Here is a 13,286-nt window from a genome sequence, read left to right as displayed (position 1 = left end):
GAACTTCCTGGTTAAACGCTATTCTGCGGTACTCTGTGATAAGACTTCTTGGAGCAACTACATTATTAAAATAAAAATGTTATTTTGTTGTTATCTGCATTTTTATCTTTCATACCATTATTGCATTTTTATCATTCTATTTCATACTAATTAGAAAATACTAAAAATTAAAAAAAAATCTCTTTTTGCAACAAACTAATTCTTGTATACCAAGGCAATATAAAGCAATTTTGCATGAAAACTTATTTTGTTTTTCTATCTAAACCTCAGACCTTTTTCTTTATTTTATTATTTAACCTCTGCGCTATGGTACAATGCTTTTCGGGATACCTAAAATAACTAAATGCAAAAAAAAAAATTAGAGTACTAGAATATTAGAACAAAGATCAGAATATAAGATTAGAATCTTACAATAAAGGTTAGAATATAAGATTAGAAAATTAGAGTAAAGATTAGAACATAAAATTAAATTATTAGAATAAAGATTAGAATAAAAGATTAGAATAAAAGATTAGAATAAAAGATTAGAATAAAAGATTAGAATAAAAGATTAGAATAAAAGATTAGAATATAATTTATTTTTAAAAGGCTTTTTTTTCTCATCTTTTTATTATGCAATGCTTTTATGAAAACGTATTTTTTTCGACTACTTTTTCTGCCTCAAGTTAATCAATTTTTTTTTTATCAATTCAGTTTCACTTTAAAAAAAAATCAGTGCTAAATAAAAAATAAATAAGTTAGCATAAAAATAATAGTTAAAATAGTTAGAGTTATAGTTACGACCCGAGAAAAAAAACCCGGCAAATATTACTAGCAAACCATTTAACTTCCTATTAATTCTGTTAAGTGCGAGCTATATCGACTAATCCTGTTAAGTTTTTGCTTAGGCTTTGGTTATTGTTCCGACACCGGATCCCAAAGTAAAATTGCTGTTCTTCCTACATACATGCACAGTATTTATACGCATCATTTAAAATGTGACGCAAAGGTCGTCTCAATCCGGAAAACGGATTGAAAGTCATGCTTTTGAAAAATAAAAAATTATGAAGAAACTCGTTTTTAAGCTTTCACCACCGTTTATTAACTGATATTTATTTTGTATTTGTCAAAGTATTTGGAAAGATTATTGAAATGAATGATAATAGTTTTGGATGTTGTAATGTAAGTGAGAAAAGTTTTTCATTATTTCCCAAAGATTTTGTTTGTAAGAGTTTATATTTAAAATAAAGTATCTTGCTTAATTATATATTAAATAATAATATAAAATTTATAAATATTTGCCTAATTAAGTTAAAGTTTATTAATAAAACTTGATTATTAAGTTTTTAATTTTAATTAAAAAGTTAATAAAGTATGCTCAAAATAAACTAAATAAAAGTTGAAAACATCAACAGGCTAACATCTACACCTTTTGAAGATGTAATTGAGAACTTGAAAGTTATAATTAAGAAAAGTAAGATGTAATTGAAAAATACAACATGTAATTTAGAAGTCGCAATATGTAATTAAGAACACAATATGTAATTAAGAAATTTTAAAATGTAATCGAGAAACCCAACATCTAAATGAGAAAATGCAATCTGTTATCTGAAAAACAAATATTGTAATTAAGAAATTGTTATATGTAAATGAGAATACATTATTTGTTATTGTGAATTCAATGTAAGCTTAAAGGTCATTATAAAAGCTCTTCTTGGACATGCATTTTATTAAGTTAATAATATCAAGTTTAGCATTTGTATGCACCAGCAATACAGTAATACAGTAATGGAATAGAAAGATCGTTGTGTTATTTTTAAATACACTATGAATAGAAAGTCTGTTAATAAATTGAATCCGTGCAAGCATTTATTTCACCAAATTTGTTTACAACCACTTCTTGAACAATCAAAACCACCTTTTCCAATTTGTAGACAAGAAATACATACAACTGAACAAGTTGAAAGAAAACATGTTTTATCTTTATCGAATGATAGAAGAAGAGTAAGTGAATGTACTGAGCGAAACAACAATTAGGTGACTGTGGCGCAAACTTTAAGTATCAAATATAAGATAGCATCCAATTGGGTCCGCAACGGAAACTTAAATTTTATTGGAAGAGGTGGTTTTAAACCAAAAAAATTAACCAATGATCAAATTGAAGAAACACTAACATAAATTGAAAGTGACTGTCAGTTGACATTGGTTGCCATTAAAACAAGGATATTAAGACAATTTAATATTAGCGTCAGCATAACACAATTGCCAATTACCTCGAAGGCAGACTATTTTTATTTAAAAAAGTGCACAAGGAACTTACTACAATGAATAGTAATAAAAACAAAGAAAAAAGAACTGAATATGTTAGGAACATTAACGAACACATCACAAATGGTCATCAGATAGTTTGGTTGGATGAAACAAATTTTAATCATTTTTGCAGAAAAACTCAAGAACGTGTCAAACAGGGAAAAAGAGAAATACTGAAAATACCTTCTTCAAAAGAGTGCACCTTACAATTTCTTATTTACAATTTTTATGTTCTAAATTGCATCTTACGTTTCTTAATTACAACTTTCATCTTCTCAGTTACATCTTATGTTTCTTAATTACAACTTTCAAGTTCACAATTACAATTTTTATACAACTACACCTTTGCAATTAAAGGTGTAGTTGTATAAAATATGCAGATATTTTTAATAAATATTTTTGATGTGTTTTTAAAGCTGAATGACCCCTCTATTATCAAGTTTTTTCAACCTCTATACAGTCATGTTAATTATATATAAGTATGCAGCCAAAAAAATTCTCAATGATGGTATAATGTATTTTTTTTTGTAAAGCGCACCAAATTATTAAAAAATCAATTTTTTATACAAATGAAAACCATTAAAAAAATAAAAAAAATAAAAAATATTGTTTTATACGTAAATTTTTGTTAACATTTTTAAAAAATCTCGTGACTTTAATACTTTACGGCTTTACATTTAACATTAGAATTCGCTCAGATTTTGAAGAGTACTTTCGTTTTGGAATGGAAATAAAACTAAAATGATTTGCATGTACAAAGTTTGTTTATTACTTAAAGAACATATATCAGTATATTAGCTAAAAAAAATTTATTTATGAAAATCCACAAAAACGTTAAAAAAAAAAAAAATATATTATCATATTATTCAAACTGCCTATATTTTTATTTATATTTATAAAAATTGTGTGTTATTTTTCAATATTGATCTAAATGGCAAGAATTATTATACGAACGAAAGTAAAATAAGTCAAAACTAATTTTTTTTTTAGTATCTTTTAAAAAAAGTTTTTTTTGTAATATTTTGCGATTTTTTTTTCCGCCTCTTGTAGCGCCTGCATTAGTTCACATTCGGTTTAATTAAAGTTTATATGTCTTAAAATTAGTCTAACTATGTTTATATTACGTATAAGTCAACGGAAATATTTTTTTTTTGATTATTTTTGCTAAAAAGTACCAATTAAGCTTTAAAGTTTAGCCAAAATCTTCATTTTGCGCTTTTGTTTAACAATGAATGTTAAAATATAAAACATTTAATTTGTGTTTATTTTCCTTTTATATAAAGAATCAATAAGTTTTCCATGATTTCATTGAACCTTATACCTCCCGATTCTGAAATTTGGCGCAGTTGTTGAAGACAGCGCTTCAACCACTGCACCAAAGCTGATTAAGGAATGCTTGAATTTAAATCAACAACAAAATATACAAAATACAGACCGGAAAAGCGTATTTATAAAATTGAAAATACAGTAGGTTAAATATTCAAAAGGTTAAAAATTCAGTAGGTCATAAATATAATATGTCAACGATTTAGTAGGTTGGACAATTAGAAGCACATATTTTAATTAGGTGTAAATATAAAAACCAAAAATTTTCGGTAAAAACCAAAAACTTCATAATCTATCACCATAAAAGTTCTATGCGTAACTACATAAGGGTAAAATTTTGGATTTTTAGTTTAATTTTTTTCCAGATGTAATTACATCTAAAAAAAATTACTATACATACATTCATCTGGCTAAAATAATGCATTTTTAATTAATATATTTTCCAAATGTAATCATATCTGATTGAGTTTCTGTATATGCATACATCTAGCTGATTAAATTACTTTTGATTTAGTTTTTTTACAGATGTAAAACATCTGACCAAATCCTAAATATACATAGATCCAGATAGTTTTTTAGCTTTTAATTTACTATTTTTAAAGACATATTTGCATAAAATTGTTTTTCTATTAGCAATAATATCTAATTACAAACAAAACTATATTTTTACTTTAATTATCACAAAACATTAGTTATTAAATTTACTCTTTGGCAAAATAAACATCTTTAATATCCTTTTTGTAACAGTGTGGTCAGAGATACTGCAGAGGTGGTGCAACTGGTGCAGTCAAACTTGAATAAAATAGCTGTATCAACTTATTAGCAAGTGAAAATCTTTTAAAAGTTATTGCAGACTGTTCCTCTCCAAAATGAACGAGTTAATAAAGGTTACAGTTAGCTTCTGCAGCAGCATCTACATAGTGGTTGAGCTCTTCAGAAAATATTAATTGCACATTTACAATTTTTCATAATTTGTTTTTACCGATGTTGTTAGATAGATGCTATTAGGCATGGCAATTGCAAATGTTATTAGCTTGACCCATTATATGTTTTTATTATTTAAAAAAAATACTTATTCACTTACAAGCAACCACTATTAAGTTAGGAGTTACTATGAAACAAAGAATAATGTTTAATACCAAGGAAATGGTTTAAAGAAGACTAGAAAATTTACAGATTGTATGAATAAGGAAAACATGAAGATAAGAAAGACTTCCAAAGCACTTAAGTGCAATGGAGAAAACTAAATAAATACAACTTTTTGAGCATAAAGGGACAGAGACAGTGAAAGGATGGTGCTTTAATGAATGACTAGTCAAGCAGGAATGATTTTTGGTCAATGAACCTAGAGAAGGTTGCTCGTGGAGTAGTAAAAAAGATTGTAGTTTTAGTAAAAAGAGAGAGACGCAAATGTACAATAATGGGCTCAAGCTTGGAGAGTTAGGTCTAACAACATTTACAATGCATTATTGGACCTTGTCTAAAAGAGAAGGAGCATCATTAATAGTACTTTATGAAGGGACGAATAAAAGTTTTGTAAAGGTAGATAATCGAATCAGGAGTAAGTTACTGGTGAGCATAATAAAGAGCAGCAACCTTTGCAGATACTAGCATAGCAATGGATTGTATATTTGATTTTTATATGAGGTCAGTAGTGAATAGAAGGTTTGTTGTGAATGAGAGGTCAGTAGTGAAATCCAAAAATGGCTAAAAGAGGACCACTCAGTGAGAGGGTTATCATTTATTTATACTGGAATAGTTAAAATATTGCAATAGTTAATTGCAATGAATAACTGATTATTTTGGAGTTTAAGTTAAACAAGCGTCTGCAAGTCTCAAGGTGTTACAGAAGAGAGATCAGATTATAAAGAAGATTATTGGCCATTGAGGATGACTTTAGTAACTTGGTTAGAAAGAAATTATTTAATAATATCAAAAACTTCCCCACTCACCATACAAAATATAAATAATGTTTTTGAATACTGTTTAACAAGAACAGTATAATGAATAAATTCTATTTAAATATAATAATGAGTTTTAACTGTATAAAGTTTCATTCAAAACTGATATTATTCAAATTTTTGATTCAAACTTCTCAGATAAAAGTTTAAAATAAAAAACATTTCCAATTGCTTTAATAAAAGCTTCTTTAATAGCACATTAATTAAAACAATTTGAATAGAATTTTGATTTTTTGATGAGAGTTTTATAATTAGTTTTGAAAATAGGATATGTAACTCTTTTCTTTTATTTAAAGTAACTTTTTTTTCGACACACTGAACACGGCATTTTGCATTTTTTTACTTTTTAGACGTTTCAATAATTTGCTGCAAAAAGCTAAATTTATTAGCTCAGAAAAAAGAAACCAGTTCTAAAAAAAGGAAACAAAATTGTAACGAAATATTAAATTTTGATTAAATAAACTAGAAAAGTTAATAATTTGAAAGAAAAAAATTTTTGTACAAAATTTTTATACAACTTTTGTATTCTTTTATTTTAGGGTGGTTGTTACTACTGAGTTAGTTATCTACCCAATTTGATACAAGTTGAGAAAAAAAACATTTTAATAACAATTTATCAACAATAAAATGTTTTGATATGCAATTTGTTCATAATTTTTATCACCCCCTTTAATTAAAAAACTAATTTGTAATGTACGCTAGAACAATAAGAAATTTTGTTAATTTTTTTTCTTACGTTTGTTTGTTTTCACATCTTTTCACTTTCAAAAATATTTTTACTATATTTGACGTTTTTCAATACTTATATAATAAGAAATTAAATTCATTTGCTACCTATTTATTTGTAATATATATTATTTGATTAATAAATTTTGTAATGACGGAAAAATTTAAATAAAAGAGTAGCATGGTTTCTTTGATAAAATTTCTCCTTAAAATTTTGTATAAACTTTTTTTTAAATTGTTATAAAGGCTCCGAAAAATGTTGTTAAAAAAAATTTAGTAAATCACAAAGTACTAGCCTACAAACTTTTGGAGCATCATCAATAACTAGTTTATCTGGAAATAAACTGTCAGGTTGTACAGTTTGCACATAACACACAATTTGGAGAATCCAACGAAAGTGCAGGATACTCCAATGGGGGTAGTAAAAAAAACCAAATATTTTATATTTGAATATTAGCAATAATGAATTTAATTGTTTACATTTAAAAAAAGTTGTTTAAAAAATTTTTTTTTCTTCAAATTAATAGCAATTAAGTTTGTCACTTTCTTGTGCATTAATAAAAGCATTAAAGTTTAGTGAAAATATCTGAAAAACGAATTTCAAAGTTGTCCATATTTCTACCACAAATAATAAAGTGTTTCCTAATGCACTGACTAACAAAACTCGCTAATAAGTTTAATATCAAAAAAAGTTTTTATTTTCATTATTTTTTATTATTATTATTTTCTGATTTTTTACTGGACATGTATCAACTTTGGTGGCGGAAAATAATAAGTGACCTAAAATAGAAAAGCAAAAAAGAAACAGAACAATATTTAGATATATTATTTTTTTAACAAAAACTTTCTTATTTTAATTTTTAACTTTTTTAGTTTATTTAATTTACATTTTATGTTTCGTACAGAATTTGTTTCCTTTCTTCGAGTACTGCTGTTCTACTCTCTGCAGTTTCTTATAGCTTTTTTTGCCGGTAATTCTTGAAACGCTTACAATATAAAAATGTGGTCAAGTCGTTTAGAAAATTTATTTTAAATGTGGACAAACAAGACGTGCGATCTCACACGCTTCCCGGAAAGGCTTGCTTAATATTTCACATTAAAAAGGACTTTATAAGTTAAGCGTAAAACTCCTCATGTATCTTAATACAATTCAACATAATTTATATACAAACTAATTCTCTTGATATTGACAATTGAGTTGATGAGAAGAATAACAGTACTAGTCAATTATTTTTTATTTGAATTTTTTTATACAATTTCATTTAACTAATGACGATCTCTCAATGTACTACACAAATTATACTCGTCCATCTTTCTTTAAATATTTTCTTTAATGAAAGAAAGATGGACTAGTATTACTTGCTATAGCTGTTAAAAACATAAACATTGATCTCAAAATGAAAATATTGGACAAGTACTGTTCTTCTTTTCACCAATTCAATTTTGATATATTATATACAAATACCACTTTATACATATACAATTATTTACGAGTAACGCTTATCACTTGTTAGCTTTAAAATAATCATTAACTATATTTACACTTTACACATCTTTAAGTTTTATGACCTTTTGATCATGTCTCTTTAAGGCTCATTCATTCTCTCTAACATACCGTAAAAAACAATTATATTTATAGCAATGCTGGTAAAAACAGAAGGGCACACTCATATGTATAATTTATAAATATATGTATATGTGTGTGTGTATATATATACATATATAAACATATATAAATATATATATATACATATATATATATATACACATACATATATATATATATATATATATATATATATATATATATATATATATATATATATATATATATATATATATATATATATATATATATATATATGCAGCAAGATTGATTTGACAAGAACGTGACAAGAAGGTTTTTGATACTAAAATAAAATTACAAAAATATTAGGAAATAATAACTTAAAAATTGGTAATTTCAAGTTCAAGGGATCAAATATAGAATAAAAGATCAAACTTTTTAAAAGTTTAAATAAAATAATAAAAAGTCTTGATTGTTATTTTCTTAGTGTTAACAAACATTAAGAGAATATAAATATTTGAAATAGTTATCTACCACATTACGCTATCTGTATTCTTACCTTTTTTGCAGTAACTTATGTAGTTACATGGTAGATTTTTGCGTTTTGTTAGTTTTTAACTGTTTGCAACTTTCCTGTCTGCCAATTATTTTCAAATTTTTATTGATTGGTTTTTCACAGTGAGCCATAAAGACCGCCAGGTTCAACTTTTCCCCACCTCTAATTTTTTTTCATATTAAGACAAGTGCTGGTTAGATATGTTATTTTTTTGTATTGGACAAATCTAAAGTCGATCAGAAGTAACATAAAAACTTATTTTTTTACCCTATTTACCCCCCTTCAATTGATAAAGTTATCCCCTTTATGATGATACTACCTCCTTTCAAAAAAAAAAAAAATTTTTAATAATCTTTCATTATCCTCCTTAAAAAAATCATTACTTTTTCTTACTAATCTTAAATTGAAGTGATTTAAACTCCTTGCACACTATTATACCAATAGTTAAAAGAAAAAAAATACAATAAATGCAACAAAAATAACTCAACTACTTTTATATTACAATATTTACATTTTATCTAAGCAAAAGGTTGCAACAGCAGATTTCAATCTTTTAGCATAATCTTTATGTTCAATCCTTCGCTTGTATTGAGACCAACTTGGTTTGAAGGCACTATGAACAGCTTCTCCAGTCTGTTCAGGATATGATCCCAAAGAACAACAATTAAACTTTACAAATGGAAGAATATGACAGATAACTATATGGACTTTCCAGATAACCTTCAGCTCTGTATTTAAATGCATCTTTGCATACTGCTGTAGGTCACAAAATGATACTTTAAACTCTTCAATAACTGAAGAAGCATTGCTGCCTAATTCGTATCCAAAGGTGCACTCTTTAACCTTTTCAAACTTTCTGAGGCAATGAACTATAGGCAATAAATTAGTTTGAGATGCTAACACATCTCTTTCTAAAATATCTACTTTTTCCAGAAGTTTATTGGAATTGTTCCCATCAAAGCCTATCCCATGATAACCTCGAAGTAAGATATAATGTTCTTTTAGCCAGTTTTTAAAGAGAGGCCAATGATCTAAAAGTAGTCTACCAAGTAATGTCACAATCCCCATAAGAAGATGTAACTCTGGTGGATGGACTAAGTGATTAACTTCATTTTCAGCATTTTTGTCTAAATAAACGAGTCGAGGACTAATAACATTTTTAAAATCTTTCATCTCTAACCGCTTTGCCCCATTTTCAACAAATAAGTTGTACCAATAATCAAAAGAACCTAACGTTCTTGGAGTACCACTTTCTAGGGAACATTCGCCTTCACACCACAAGCAGGCATATTTACCTGAATGAGAAGACAAACCAAAGATGCTGTTAGTACATTTTAAGTCAAATGCAAGGTTATATTTAACATTATCCAGATTTAATCTACTCAAGATTTTCTGCAAATTTCCATTGTCTTCACAAACATCTTCAACAATAGCAAGAATAAAACACCTTTTAACTCCACTGTCAATGTAAATCTCATTTTTATTAGTTTTATCAAAGAAATTTACAATTACTTTCAGAAATCCTTGACCTCCATCTATTGATGTACGTATCATACTGGAGAGAGGATCCATTCCTCTTTCAATTAAAATACTAAGAATAAATTCAGAAGTGTCATAGATAAATACTACATTTCTTGTTACAATTTCATCATTCCAAATAAAGTTCTCTTGTTCTATTTTTCAATTTCTTCTTGTAATGATTCAATTTCTTCTTGTAATGATGTCATCATACTAATTACATTATTCTCCACAACAGTAGATGATCCCAGATTCTTACGTAGACTTGATATCAGTTTTTTTGTTTTATTTTTTGTCAATTCCAAAACAGAAGTTAATTCCATCACTGTTTGAAATGATATCTGATTAAAAAACTTTCTAGAAGATTTATTATCTTTAGTTCCAACTGTTAAAGTTAACGGATTTCCACCTTAAAGATAAAGTATAATTAATTATATGTATCTTTAACCTACCCCTACTCTAAATTTACAATGCAAACATTTTGAAAAAATTGTTAGCAACCTATACAATTGCTTAGTTACAAAAGCCTCATATCTACTGAGTGTTTTATATGTGCATTTAAGTTTTATTTGAACATATAAACCCTTTTTAATTATTTAAAAATGAAAATAAAAACCTAAACACCTGTAGATATTTTAAAGGACTGGCCTCTCTCAATGCCTTCTCGCTCCATTTTGTTTTTTATTATGCCTGAAGCAACTTGCTCACATGATGTGGGATCAAGAGTTTCTGCCAAATTAATTAAATTCAAAACAGCCTGACTAGAACAACAGTTGTTATGACATCCTGAAGAATAAAATTTACTCTTAAAATAATTTACGCCTAAAGGCTTTTTATTGAAGTTTATAAATGAATATTTGATAACTTTTAATTTACTTATCAAGTAACTTATAAATGTTTAACCTTTTGCAAGGAGAGTAAAGCAGCAGCTGCACATATTTTTTTTCAGAGATTCAACATCTTTTGTATTAATATGAGATGATTGTATAATATCACTAAGCTCAGTACTACGTCTAATTCTTGGTCTGTCAACCTAATTCAAAATAGCATTTAATACAAAATCTTTATATGTATTAATTTATTTTTAATTTAACTTTTAATTTAATTTAACATTTAACTTAAATAAGTTTAAGGTCATATACCTGAGAAACTTTACTTATCCAGTTTGAAAGATAAGTGTTTGATCCCTTTTCCAGCAAAAAGATGTTTCTTCTACAACTTGAACAAATTACATCCGGACAGATATTAAACTTTACATTGTACTCAGGCCAAATTAACTCCTTGATTTTATTTGCTACAGATGGTTGTACTTTTACTAAAGATTTTGAATATTTACCTTTTTTTTCCAAACAGACAGCACAAACAGACTGTTTTAAATCAGCCATCTTTACCGTATGTATATTTTTTTACTTGAATCATTTCAAAACTATTAAAGAAAAAGAAGCCGAGAATGGTGGATTGCACTATTTTTAAGACTAAATTTTTAGGTTTTTCTAATTTTTAATACTTAAAATACTAACTCTTCTGATCGACTTTAGATTTGTTCTGCACTTGAAAAAGACTTACACTAACTGCATTTACTTTAAAAAAAAAAAATAGAGGTGGATAAAAGTTGAACCTGACGGTCTTTATGGCTCACAATGTTTTATTGATTGGTGATTATTGGTTTATTATTATGTAATTTTCTTATTATTCTTTTAATTGCTAATTTATCATCATTATTATCATCATTGTTATTTGTATTATTAAAACTATTTCATGGTATTTACTTAAGATTAGTTTTTAACTATTTGTAAATGACCATGATTGTAAGATCTTTTATCAAAAATATATATTACTGAATATAATAAAAAAAAAAACATCATTGACCTTTTTATATTGACAGATGTAATTGATAGAGATGTATTCAGACTAAAACTAAGACCAAGATATTTGGGCTTAAGACCAAAACTGAATGCTTCACAATCAAGACAACAAGACAAAAACAAAATCTAAGATCAAGACTTTGAAGACTTTTACAAGACGGAGATCAAGAGTTTTCGACAACTTCTCATCACCCTTGCACTCTAATGGTGTAGAAGAAGCAGGAGTAAAGAAAAGCCACTTTAACAAAGGATTCATAATATTGTAATATTTGCCAGATTGTGTTTTCAACCATGCATTTTCTCCTTATGTACTCGAAGCAATTAAAACCATTTTTCCATGAAAGCAGCAGCGATATTGGTTGGTGACAATGGAACAACATTCTATTGTCATTTTGAGGTACGGGAATTAGGTTCTACAAAATGAAGCTTGGGTAAAAATGGCGTTTGATCAAACAATATTGCTAACCACGCAAATCATTTTTTTGTTTACAACTTGACCATGACTGTTTAGATATTAGGATGATTTAAACGTTTCAGAATAGCGCTGAAAGAGTTTTCAACTTCTCATCATCCTTGCACTCTAATGGTGTAGAGGAAGCAGGAATACAGAAACACCACTCTAACAAAGAATTCATAATATTGAAATATTTGCCGAATTGTGGTTTCACCCACGCTTTTTCTCCATATGTTCTCGATGCAATTAGAACCATTTTTCCATGAAAGAAGCAGCAATATTGGTTAGTGACAATGAAACAACATTCTGTTTTCATTTTGATTTACGAAAATTAAGTTCTATAAAATGAAGCTTGGATAGGAATGGCGTTTGATCTAACGCTATTGCTGACCACGCAAATCATTTTTATTATTTCCAACTTGACCATAACTGTTTGGATATTAGAATGATTAAGGCGTTTCAGAAAAGCGTTTCAGAAAGCGTTTCAGCGCTGAAAAAAAAAAGTTAGACTAACCTTAGGGTGGAATGCAAGAACCGAACTTCAAATTTAAAGTTGAACGTCAAACCTAAAGTGCGACTTGAGCAAATGAATAAAGCGAACTTTAACTCAAGTTAGACTTGAAAACCACCAAAAAACCGTTTTCAAGTCTGACTTCAAACCAGACTTGAAAAAGCAAAAATTCCTTCCAAATGTAAGAAGCGGACTTGAAATTTCAAGTCAGACTTGAAAAACAAGTCTGCTCCAGTTTTTCAAGACTGCTCCAGACCAATCTTGAAACCAAACTTGAAAAAAAAAAAAAAAACCGCCATTATCATTTTTGCTGATGCCTAACAAAACTCTAATATTACCATATAACTTATTACAACCTTTGCAAATATAAAAATGAGTTTTTACCAAGCAAAAGTAGTTATTTGGGTATACTAACGTAATTAATTTAGAAGATTACATATGTCAATGTATATTTGTCAATGAATTCATTACAGAAAACCAACTTTGTGAAAATGTGTGTCTTTTAAAACATCC

At 27.2% G+C, this 13,286-nt stretch overlaps 1 protein-coding gene across 1 annotated transcript; it reads right to left on the bottom strand.

Annotated features, from left to right (window-relative positions):
* Window positions 1-10,330: 10,330 nt before the first annotated feature.
* LOC136080276 (uncharacterized) lies at window positions 10,331-11,328 on the bottom strand. Its single transcript, XM_065796891.1, has 3 exons — window positions 11,086-11,328; window positions 10,847-10,976; window positions 10,331-10,729 (listed from the first exon to the last, which is right to left on the bottom strand). The coding sequence occupies exons 1-3, from the start codon at window positions 11,326-11,328 to the stop codon at window positions 10,560-10,562; spliced, it is 543 nt and encodes a 180-aa protein (XP_065652963.1). The 3' UTR covers window positions 10,331-10,559.
* Between the last annotated feature and the right edge of the window lie 1,958 nt (window positions 11,329-13,286).

The sequence above is a fragment of the Hydra vulgaris genome, chromosome 05 (genome assembly GCF_038396675.1).
Source record: "Hydra vulgaris chromosome 05, alternate assembly HydraT2T_AEP".
NCBI classification, from domain to species: Eukaryota; Metazoa; Cnidaria; class Hydrozoa; order Anthoathecata; family Hydridae; genus Hydra; species Hydra vulgaris.
This window is presented reverse-complemented; position numbering and strand designations above follow the sequence as displayed.